This window comes from Pezoporus occidentalis, unplaced genomic scaffold (assembly GCF_034315485.1).
Source record: "Pezoporus occidentalis ecotype Australia unplaced genomic scaffold, CSIRO_AGI_Poc_V1 ctg577, whole genome shotgun sequence".
In the NCBI taxonomy this organism is placed as follows: domain Eukaryota; kingdom Metazoa; phylum Chordata; class Aves; order Psittaciformes; family Psittacidae; genus Pezoporus; species Pezoporus occidentalis.
The window spans coordinates 3,136-15,184 of record NW_026915918.1 but is presented as its reverse complement, the minus strand read 5'-3'; the positions used below and the strand labels follow the sequence as shown (position 1 = coordinate 15,184).

General features: G+C 55.3%; 1 protein-coding gene across 1 annotated transcript in view; it reads left to right on the top strand.

Annotated features, from left to right (window-relative positions):
- Positions 1–11,148, top strand: part of RNF40 (ring finger protein 40) — a gene marked incomplete at its 5' end in the record, with an annotated part of 35,831 nt that extends 24,683 nt beyond the window's left edge. The window contains 5 exons of the mRNA XM_062638618.1: positions 3,598–3,810; positions 4,766–4,891; positions 7,938–8,078; positions 10,066–10,167; positions 10,954–11,148. Of these exons, the coding sequence (XP_062494602.1) occupies positions 3,598–3,810; positions 4,766–4,891; positions 7,938–8,078; positions 10,066–10,167; positions 10,954–11,130 (759 nt within the window). The remainder of the gene's footprint in view (positions 1–3,597; positions 3,811–4,765; positions 4,892–7,937; positions 8,079–10,065; positions 10,168–10,953) is intronic.
- Positions 11,149–12,049: the final 901 nt, after the last annotated feature.

Here is a 12,049-nt window from a genome sequence, read left to right as displayed (position 1 = left end):
ATGGTGATGGGTCTACGTTGAGGCAATGATGATCGGTCTACAATGGGTCAGTGATGATGGGTCTGCGTTGAGTCGATGATGATGGGTCTACGATGGGTCGGTGATGATGGGTCCATGATGATGGGTCTGTGTTGAGGCGATGATGATGGGTCCATGATGATGGGTCTACGTTGAGTCGATGATGATGGGTCTACGTTGAATCGATGATGATGGGTCTACGTTGAGTCGATGATGATGGGTCGGTGATGATGGGTTTACGATGGGTCGGTGATGATGGGTCTACGTTAAGTCGAGGATGATGGGTCTACGTTGAGTCGATGATGATGGGTCCATGATGATGGGTCTACGTTGAGTCGATGATGATGGGTCTACGTTGAGTCGATGATGATGGGTCCATGATGATGGGTCTACGTTGAGTCAATGATGATAGGTCTACGTTGACTCGATGATGATGGGTCTGCATTGAGTCGATGATGATGGGTTTACGTTGAGTCAACGATGATGTGTCCATGATGATGGGTCTACGTTGAGGTGATGATGATGGCTTCATGATGATGGGTCTACGTTGAGTCGATGATGGGTCTACATTGAGGCGATGATGATGGGTCCATGATGATGGGTCTACGTTGAGTCGATGATGATGGGTCTACGTTGAGTCGATGATAATGGGTCTACATTGAGTCGATGATGATGGGTCTGTGTTGAGTCCATGATGATGGGTCCATGATGAGTCAATGATGATGGCTCCATGATGATGGGTCTACGTTGAGTTGATGATGATGGGCCTACGTTGAGTCGATGATGATGGGCCTACGTTGAGTCGATGATGATGGGTCCATGATGGTGGGTCTACAATGGGTCGGTGATGATGGGTCCATGGTGATGGGTCTACGATGGGTCGGTGATGATGGGTCTATGGTGATGGGTCTACGATGGGTCAGTGATGATGGGTCCATGATGATGGGTCTACGTTGAGGCAATGATGATAGGTCCATGTTGAGTCGATGATGATGGGTCTACAATGGGTAGATCATGATGGGTCTACGTTGAGTCGATGATGATGGGTCTACGTTGAGGCAATGATGATGGGTCCATGATGATGGGTCTACGTTGAGGCGATGATGATGGGTCTACGTTGAGTCGATGATGATGGGTTGGTGATGGGTTTACGATGGGTCGGTGATGATGGGTCTACGTTGAGGCGATGATGATGAGTCCATGATGATGGGTCCATGATGAGTCAATGATGATGGCTCCATGATGATGGGTCTACGTTGAGTCGATGATGATGGGCCTACATTGAGTCGATGATGATGGGTCCATGATGATGGGTCTACGATGGGTCGGTGATGATGGGTCCATGGTGATGGGTCTACGATGGGTCGGTGATGATGGGTCTACGGTGATGGGTCTATGTTGAGGCAATGATGATGGGTCTATGTTGAGTCGACGATGATGGGTCCATGATGATGGGTCTACGTTGAGGCGATGATGATGGCTCCATGATGATGGGTCTACGTTGAGTCAATGATGATGGCTCCATGTTGAGGTGATGATGATGGCTCCATGATGATGGTCCATGTTGAGTCGATGATGATGGCTTCATGATGGTGGGTCTACGTTGAGTCGATGATGGGTCTACATCGAGGCGATGATGATGGGTCCATGATGATGGCTCCATGTTGAGTCGATGATGATGGCTCCATGATGATGGGTCTACGTTGAGTCGATGATGATGGCTCCATGTTGAATCGATGATGATGGGTCCATGATGATGGCTCCATGTTGAGTCAATGATGATGGTTCCATGATGATGGGTCTACGTTGAGTCGATGATGATGAGTCTCCAATGGGTCGGTCATCATGGGTCTACGTTGAGTCGATGATGATGGGTCTACGTTGAGTCGATGATGATGGGTCCATGATGATGGGTCTACGTTGAGGGGATGATGATGGGTCTACGTTGAGTCGATGATGATGGGTCAGTGATGATGGGTTTACGATGGGTCGGTGATGATGGGTCTACGTTAAGTCGAGGATGATGGGTCTACGTTGAGTCGATGATGATGGGTCCATGATGATGGGTCTACGTTGAGTCGATGATGATGGGTCTACGTTGAGGCAATGATGATGGGTCTACATTGAGTCGATGATGATGGGTCCACCATGATGATGGGTCTACGTTGAGTCGATGATGATGGGTCTACGTTGAGTCCATGATGATGGCTCCATGTTGAGTCAATGTCGTTGGGTCTCCGTTGAGTCGATGATGCTGTTTCCATGATGATGGCTCCAAGTTGAGTCAATGACGTTGGGTCTTCGTTGAGTCGATGATGGTGTTTCCATGACGATGGCTCCGTGTTGAGTCGATGATGCTGTCTCCATGCTAACGGCTCCTCATTGGCTGTCTCAGGAGGAGGAGGCGCTGCTGTCGGAGATGGACGTGATGGGCCAGGCCTTCGAGGACATGATGATGGGTCCATGATGATGGGTCCATGTTGAGTTGATGATGATGGCTCCATGTTGAGTTGATGATGCTGTTTCCATGATGATGGCTCCATGTTGAGTCAATGATGTTGGGTCTCCATTGAGTCGATGACGATGGCTCCATGATGATGGGTCAATGTTGAGTCAATGATGTTGGGTCTACGTTGAGTCGATGGTGGCTCCATGTTGAGTCGATGATGATGGCTCCATGATGATGACTCCATGTTGAGTCAATGACGTTGGGTCTCCGTTAAGTTGATGATGCTGTTTCCATGACGATGGCTCTGTGTTGAGTCGATGACGATGTCTCCACGCTGATGGCTCCCCATTGGCTGTCTCAGGAGGAGGAGGCGCTGCTGTCGGAGATGGACGTGACGGGCCAGGCCTTCGAGGACATGATGATGGGTCCATGATGATGGCTCCATGTTGAGTCGATGATGAGGGCTCCATGATGATGGGTCCATGTTGAGTCAGTGATGATGGCTCCATGATGATGGGTCCATGTTGAGTCAGTGATGATGGGTCCATGTTGAGTCAATGATGATGGCTCCATGTTGAGTCGATGATGCTGTTTCCATGATGATGGCTCCATGTTGAGTCAATGATGTTGGGTCTACGTTGAGTCGATGATGGTGGCTCCATGTTGAGTGGATGATGATGGCTCCATGATGATGGCTCCATGTTGAGTCAATGACGTTGGGTCTCCGTTGAGTCGATGATGCTGTTTCCATGACGATGGCTCCGTGTTGAGTCGATGACGATGTCTCCATGCTAACGGCTCCCCATTGGCTGTCTCAGGAGGAGGAGGCGCTGCTGTCGGAGATGGACGTGACGGGCCAGGCTTTCGAGGACATGATGATGGGTCCATGTTGAGTCGATGATGATGGTTCCATGTTGAGTCGATGATGATGGCTCCATGTTGAGTCGATGATGATGGCTCCATGATGATGGCTCCATGTTGAGTCGATGATGATGGCTCCATGTTGAGTCAATGACAATGGGTCTACATTGAGTCGATGATGATGGTTCCATGTTGAGTCGATGTCGTTGGGTTTCCGTTGAGTCGATGACGATGTCTCTATGATAATGGCTCCCCATTGGCTGTCTCAGGAGGAGGAGGCGCTGCTGTCGGAGATGGACGTGACGGGCCAGGCCTTCGAGGACATGCAGGAGCAGAACCTGCGGCTCCTGCAGCAGCTGCGCGAGAAGGACGACGCCAACTTCAAGCTCATGTCGGAGCGCATCAAGGCCAACCAGATCCACAAGCTCCTGCGCGAGGAGAAGGACGAGCTGGGCGAGCAGGTCCTGGCCCTCAAGGCGCAGGTGGGGCAGCGCGCCGTGGGGCTGCGGGGTTGGGGGGTGACCCCTAAGTGGGGATGGAGGGGGGATAAGTGGGGATGGAGGGGCCGTAAGTGGGGATGGAGGGGCCGTAAGTGGGGATGGATGCCACGTAAGAAGTTCTGGTTGCCCCACAAGTGGTTCTGGTAGCCCCGTAAGTGAGTCTGGATGCCCCATAAGTGCTCCTGGTTGCCCCATAAGTGGTCCTGGATGACCCATAAGTGGTTCTGGTTGCCCCATAAGTGGTTCTGGTTGCCCCATAAGTGGGTCTGGCTGCCCCATAAGTGCTCCTGGTTGCCCCATAAGTGGTGCTGGATGCCCCATAAGTGCTCCTGGTTGCCCCATAAGTGCTCCTGGTTGCCCCATAAGTGGTCCTGCTTGCCTCATAAGTGGTCCTGGCTGCCCCATAAGTGGTCCTGCTTGCCCCATAAGTGAGTCTGGATGCCCCCTAAGTGGTTCTGGTTGCCCCATAAGTGGTTCTGGTTGCCCCATAAGTGGGTCTGGATGCCCCATAAGTGAGTCTGGATGCCCCGTAAGTGGGTTTGATTGCCCCATAAGTGGGTCTGGCTGCCCCATAAGTGGCCCTGGCTGCCCCACAAGTGGGTCTAGATGCCCCATAAGTACTCCTGCTTGCCCCATAAGTGGTCCTGTTGCCCCACAAGTAGTTATGGCTGCCCCACAAGTGGCCCTGGCTGCCCCACAAGTGGGTCTGGATGCCCCATAAGTACTCCTGCTTGCCCCATAAGTGGTCCTGTCGCCCCACAAGTAGTTATGGCTGCCCCACAAGTGGCCCTGGCTGCCCCATAAGTGGTCCTGGCTGCCCCATAAGTGCTCCTGCTTGGCCCCTAAGTGGGTCTGGATGCCCCATAAGTGGTCCTGGCTGCCCCACAAGTGCCCCTGGCTGCCCCACAAGTGGGTCTGGAGCGCGCTGTGCCCACAGGTGGACGCGCAGCTGCTGCTGGTGCAGAAGCTGGAGGAGAAGGAACGAGCGCTGCAGAGCAGCCTGGGAGGCGTGGAGAGGGAGCTGGCGGTGCGGTGCCAGGGCCTGGAGCTGCACAAGAGGAAGGTGTGGGGCGATGTGGGGCGATGGGAGTCAATGGGAGTCAATGGGGATCAATGGGAGTCAAGGGGGATCAATGGGAGTCAAGGGGGATCAATGGGAGTCAATGGGGATCAATGGGAGTCAATGGGAGTCAATGGGGGTCAATGGGAGTCAATGGGAGTCAATGGGAGTCAATGGGGGTCAATGGGAGTCAATGGGGATCAATGGGAGTCAATGGGAGTCAATGGGAGTCAATGGGGATCAATGGGAGTCAATGGGGATCAATGGGGATCAATGGGAGTCAATGGGGATCAATGGGGATCAATGGGAGTCAATGGGAGTCAATGGGGATCAATGGGAGTCAATGGGGATCAATGGGAGTCAATGGGAGTCAATGGGGGTCAATGGGAGTCAATGGGGATCAATGGGGATTAATGGGAGTCAATGGGGGTCAATGGGAGTCAATGGGGATCAATGGGAGTCAATGGGGATCAATGGGAGTCAATGGGGATCAATGGGGATCAATGGGAGTCAATGGGGATCAATGGGAGTCAATGGGAGTCAATGGGAGTCAATGGGGATCAATGGGGATCAATGGGAGTCAATGGGGGTCAATGGGAGTCAATGGGAGTCAATGGGAGTCAATGGGGATCAATGGGAGTCAATGGGGATCAATGGGGATGAATGGAGAGGGAGCTGGCGGTGCGGTGCCAGGGCATGGAGCTGCACAAGAGGAAGGTGTGGGGCGATGTGGGGCGATGTGGGTCAATGGGAGTCAATGGGAGTCAATGGGAGTCAATGGGAGTCAATGGGGATCAATGGGAGTCAATGGGGGTCAATGGGGATCAATGGGAGTCAATGGGGATCAATGGGAGTCAATGGGAGTCAATGGGGGTCAATGGGGGTCAATGGGAGTCAATGGGGATCAATGGGAGTCAATGGGAGTCAATGGGGATCAATGGGAGTCAATGGGGGTCAATGGGAGTCAATGGGAGTCAATGGGGTCAATGGGAGTCAATGGGGATCAATGGGAGTCAATGGGGATCAATGGGAGTCAATGGGAGTCAAAGGGAGTCAATGGGGATCAATGGGGATGAATGGAGAGGGAGCTGGCGGTGCGGTGCCAGGGCCTGGAGCTGCACAAGAGGAAGGTGTGGGGCGATGTGGGGCGATGGGGGTCAATGGGAGTCAATGGGGATCAATGGGAGTCAATGGGAGTCAATGGGGATCAATGGGGATGAATGGAGAGGGAGCTGGCGGTGCGGTGCCAGGGCCTGGAGCTGCACAAGAGGAAGGTGTGGGGCGATGTGGGGCGATGGGGGTCAATGGGGGTCAATGGGAGACAATGGGGATCAATGGGAGTCAATGGGGATCAATGGGGATGAATGGAGAGGGAGCTGGCGGTGCGGTGCCAGGGCCTGGAGCTGCACAAGGGGAAGGTGTGGGGCGATGTGGGGCGATGGGGGTCAATGGGAGTCAATGGGGATCAATGGGAGTCAATGGGAGTCAATGGGGGTCAATGGGGGTCAATGGGAGTCAATGGGAGTCAATGGGAGTCAATGGGAGTCAATGGGGATCAATGGGAGTCAATGGGAGTCAATGGGGGTCAATGGGAGTCAATGGGGATCAATGGGGATTAATGGGAGTCAATGGGGGTCAATGGGAGTCAATGGGGGTCAATGGGGGTCAATGGGAGTCAATGGGGATCAATGGGGATTAATGGGAGTCAATGGGGGTCAATGGGAGTCAATGGGGGTCAATGGGAGTCAATGGGGATCAATGGGGATGAATGGAGAGGGAGCTGGCGGTGCGGTGCCAGGGCCTGGAGCTGCACAAGGGGAAGGTGTGGGGCGATGTGGGGCGATGGGGGTCAATGGGAGTCAATGGGGATCAATGGGAGTCAATGGGGGTCAATGGAGTCAATGGGAGTCAATGGAGGTCAATGGGAGTCAATGGGGGTCAATGGATCCCATGGACTTAATGCATCTCTATGGGTCCCACTGCATCCCTATGACCCCAATGCATCCCTATGGGTCCCCATGCATCCCTATGGCTCCAATGCATCCCTATGTGTCCCAATGCATCCCTATGGGTCCCCATGCATCCCTATGGCCCCAATGCATCCCTATGTGTCCCAATGCATCCCTATGGCTCCAATGCATCCCTATGGCCCCAATGCATCCCTATGGGTCCCAATGCATCCCTATGGACCCCACTGCATCCCTATGGCCCCCCATGGACCCCAATGCATCCCTATGGCCGCAATGCATCCCTATGGCCGCAATGCATCCCTATGGCTCCAATGCATCCCTATGGGTCCCCATGCATCCCTATGGACCCCAATGCATCCCTATGGGTCCCCATGCATCCCTATGACCTCAATGCATCCCTATGGCCCCAATGCATCCCTATGGACCCCAATGCATCCCTATGGGTCCCAATGCATCCCTATGACCCCCCATGGACCCCAATGCATTCCTATGGCCCCACTGCATCCCTGTGGCCCCACTGCATCCCTATGGACCCCAATGCATCCCTATGGCCCCCAATGCATCCATATGGGTCCCCATGCATCCCTATGGCCCCAATGCATCCCTATGGGTTTCCATGCATCCCTATGACCCCAATGCATCCCTATGGCCCCCTATGGACCCCAATGCATCCCTATGGCCGCAATGCATCCCTATGGCCCCCAATGCATCCCTATGGTCCCCAATGCATCCCTATGGCACCCCATGGACCCCAATGCATCCCTATGGGTCCCAATGCATCCCTATGGCCGCAATGCATCCCTATGGCTCCAATGTATCCCTATGGGTCCCCATGCATCCCTATGGCCCCCATGCGTCCCTATGGACCCCAATGCATCCCTATGGCCGCAATGCATCCCTATGGCCCCAATGCATCCCTATGGCCCCCTATGGACCCCAATGCATCCCTATGGACCCCAATGCATCCCTATGGCCCCAATGCATCCCTATGGCCCCCTATGGGTCCCCATGCATCCCTATGGCCCCAATGCATCCCTATGGCCCCCTATGGGTCCCCATGCATCCCTATGGGTCCCCAGGCGGTGGAGGCGGCGCAGTTGGCCGAGGACCTGCGGGCGCAGGGGGAGCACGTCCAGGCCCGGCTGCGGGAGCTGCAGAGCTGCGCCGCCGAGAACAGGGCTGCCAAGGAGAAGGAGTCCCTGAGCCTCAAGAGGGCCCAGGTGGGGGCGCTATGGGGCGGATATGGGGCGCTATGGGGTGGTTATGGGGCTCTATGGGGTACTATGGGGGTCTGTGGGGCTCTATGGGGTGTCTGTGGGGCTCTGTGGGTGTCTGTGGGGCGCTATGGGTGTCTATGGGGCTCTATGGGGGGGCTATGGGGTGCCTATGGGGCTCTGGTGGGTGTCTATGGGGCTCTATGGAGTGGCTATGGGGCGCTATGGGGTGTCTATGGGGCTCTATGGGGTGGTTATGGGTGTCTAGGGGGCATTGTGGGGGTCTATGGCGTGCCTATGGGGCTCTATGGGGTGGCTATGGGGCACTATGGGGTGCCTATGGGGCTCTGTGGGGTGCCTATGGGGTCTATGGGGCGCTATGGGGTGTCTATGGGGCTCTATGGGGTGGTTATGGGTGTCTATGGGGTACTATGGGGCTCTGTGGGGTGTCTGTGGGGCTCTGTGGGGTGTCTGTGGGGCGCTATGGGGTGTCTGTGGGGCTCTGTGGGTGTCTCTGGGGCTCTGTGGGGTGGCTATGGGGCGCTATGGGGTGCCTATGGGGCTCTATGGGGTGTCTATGGGGCGCTATGGGGTGTCTATGGGGCTCTATGGGGTGCCTATGGGGTGCTATGGGTGTCTATGGGGGTCTATGGGTCGCTGTGGGTGTCTCTGGGGTGTCTATGGGGCGGCTATGGGGCGCTATGGGTGTCTCTGGGGCTCTATGGGGTGGCTATGGGGCTCTATGGGGTGCCTATGGGGCTCTATGGGGTGGTTATGGGTGTCTATGGGGCGCTGTGGGTGTCTATGGGGCTCTATGGGGTGGTTATGGGTGTCTATGGGGGTCTATGGGGGTCTATGGGGCTCTATGGGGTGTCTATGGGGCGCTATGGGGTGTCTATGGGTCGCTATGGGGTGTCTGTGGGGCTCTTTGGGGTGTCTATGGGGTTCTGTGGGGTGTTTGTGGGGCTCTGTGGGTGTCTGTGGGGTGCTATGGGTGTCTATGGGTCTCTATGGGTCTCTATGGGGTGGCTATGGGGCGCTAAGGGGTGCCTATGGGGCTCTGGGGGGCGCCTATGGGGCTCTATGGAGTGTCTATGGGGCGCTATGGGGTGTCTATGGGGCTCTATGGGGCTCTATGGGGTGCCTATGGGGCGCTATGGGTGTCTATGGGGGTCTATGGGTCGCTGTGGGTGTCTATGGGGCGGCTATGGGGTGCTATGGGTGTCTCTGGGGCTCTGTGGGGTGGCTATGGGGCGCTATGGGGTGCCTATGGGGCGTTATGGGTGCCTATGGGGTGTCTGTGGGGCGCTATGGGGGTCTATGGGGCGCTGTGGGTGTCTGTGGGGTGTCTATGGGGCTCTATGGGGTGGTTATGGGGTGCTGTGGGTGTTTATGGGCTGGCTATGGGGCATTATGGGTTGCCAATGGATGCTATGGGGTGTCTGTGGGGCTCTATGGGTGCCTGTGGGGTGTCTATGGGTGTCTATGCGGTGTCTATGGGGTGCTGTGAGGGTCTATGGGGCTCTCTGGGTGTCTATGGGTGTCTATGGGGCCCTATGGGGTGCCTATGGGGCTCTATGGGTGCCTATGGGGTGTCTATGGGGTGCTGTGGGTGTCTGTGGGGTGCTATGGGGATCTGTGGGGTGCTGTGGGTGTCTGTGGGGTGTCTATGGGGCACTGTGGGGTGCCTATGGGGCTCTGTGGGTGCCTATGGAGCGCTATGGGGTCCCTATGGGTCTCTATAGGGTCTCTGTGAGTCTCTATGGGGTCTCTGCGGGTCTCTATAGGTCCCTATGGGTCTCTATGGGTTTCTATGGGTCCCTATTGGTTTCTATGGGTCTCTATGGCTCCCTATGGGTCTCTATGGCTCTCTATGGTGTCTCTATGGGTCCTTATGGGTCTCTATGGGGTCTCTATGGCTCTCTATGGGTTTCTATGGGTCTCTATGGGTCCCTATGGCTCTCTATGGGTTTCTATGGGTCCCGCCCCACAGGAGGAGCTCTCCCGCCTGCGCCGGAAGCTGGAGAAGCAGCGCAAGGTCGAGGTTTACGCCGACGCCGACCAAATCCTGCAGGAAGAGATCAAGGAATATCGGGTATGGGGGGCCCATTGAGCCCCATTGACCCCATTGAGCCCCATTGAGACCCATTGAGACCCATTGAGCCCCATTGAGCTCCATTGAGCCCCATTGAGCCCCATTGAGCCCCATTGAGCCCCATTGACCCCATTGAGCTCCATTGAGCCCCATTGAGCCCCATTGAGCCCATTGACACCCATTGAGACCCATTGAGCCCCATTGAGCCCATTGACACCCGTTGAGCCCCATTGAGACCCTTTGAGACCCATTGAGCCCCATTGAGCCCATTGAGACCCATTGAGACCCATTGACTCTCATTGACCCCCACCGCCCCCCATTGAGCTCCATTGAGTCCCATTGACCCCCATTACCCTCGTTGAACCCCATTGACTCCCATTGAGTCCCATTGATCTCCATTGACCCCATTGAGCTCCATTGAGTCCCATTGACTTCCATTGACTCCCATTGACCCCCATCGCCCCCGATTGGCCCCATTGACCCCATTGAGCTCCATTGACTCCCATTGACTTCCATTGACTCCCATTGACCCTCATCGCCCCCCATTGGCCCCCATTAACCCCATTGACTCCCATTGACTTTCATTGACTCCCATTGACTTCCATTGACTTCTATTGACTCCCCTTGACTCCCATTGACTCCCATTGACCCCATTGACTCCCATTGACTTCCATTGACCCCCATTGACTTCCATTGACTCCCATTGACTCCCATTGACTTCCATTGATTCCCATTGACTCCCATTGACCCCCATCACCCCCCATCACCCCCCATCGCCCCCCACAGGCCCGCCTCACCTGCCCCTGCTGCAACGCCCGCAAGAAGGACGCCGTCCTCACCAAGTGCTTCCACGTCTTCTGCTTCGAGTGCGTGCGGAGCCGCTACGAGACCCGGCAGCGCAAGTGCCCCAAGTGCAACGCGGCCTTCGGGGCCCACGACTTCCACCGCGTCTACATCAGCTGAGCCCCACGGCCACCCATAGGGTCCAGAGAGAGACCCATGGGGAGCTACAGAGGCCATAAAGATCCATAGAGACCCATTGGGACCCATAGAGATCCATTGGGACCCATAGAGACCCATTGGGACCCATAGGGACCATAGAGACCATTGGGAGCCATAGAGACCCATAGCGACCCATTGGGATCCATAGGGTCCATAGAGACCCATTGGGAGCCATAGAGTCCATAAAGATCCATAGAGACCCATTGGGACCCATAGCAAAACATTGGGACCCATAGTGACCCATTGGGACCCATAGGGTCTATAGAGACCCATTGGGAGCCATAGAGTCCATAAAGATCCATAGAGACCCATTGGGACCCATAGCGACCCGTTGATACCCATAGCGACCCATAGGGACCATAGAGACCATTGGGAGCTATAGAGACCCATAGAGACCCATTGACAGCCATAGCGACCCATTGGGACCCATAGGGTCCATAGAGACCCATTGGGAGCCATAGAGTCCATAAAGATCCATAGAGACCCATTGACACCCATAGCGACCCATTGGGACCCGTAGGGACCCTAGAGACCATAGGGAGCTATAAAGACCCATAGCGACCCATTGGGAGCCATAGCGACCCATTGGGACCCATAGCTACCCATTGACACCCATAGCGACCCATTGGGACCCATAGGGTCCATTGAGACCCATTGGGAGCCACAGAGTCCATAAAGATCAATAGAGACCCATTGGGACCCATAGTGACCCGTTGATACCCATAGCGACCCATAGAGACCCGTAGGGACCCTAGAGACCATAGGGAGCCATAAAGACCCATAGCGACCCATTGGGACCCATTGGGAGCCATAGATTCCATAGAGACCCATAGCAACCCATTGGGACCCATAGCGACCCATTGGGAGCCATAGATTCCAT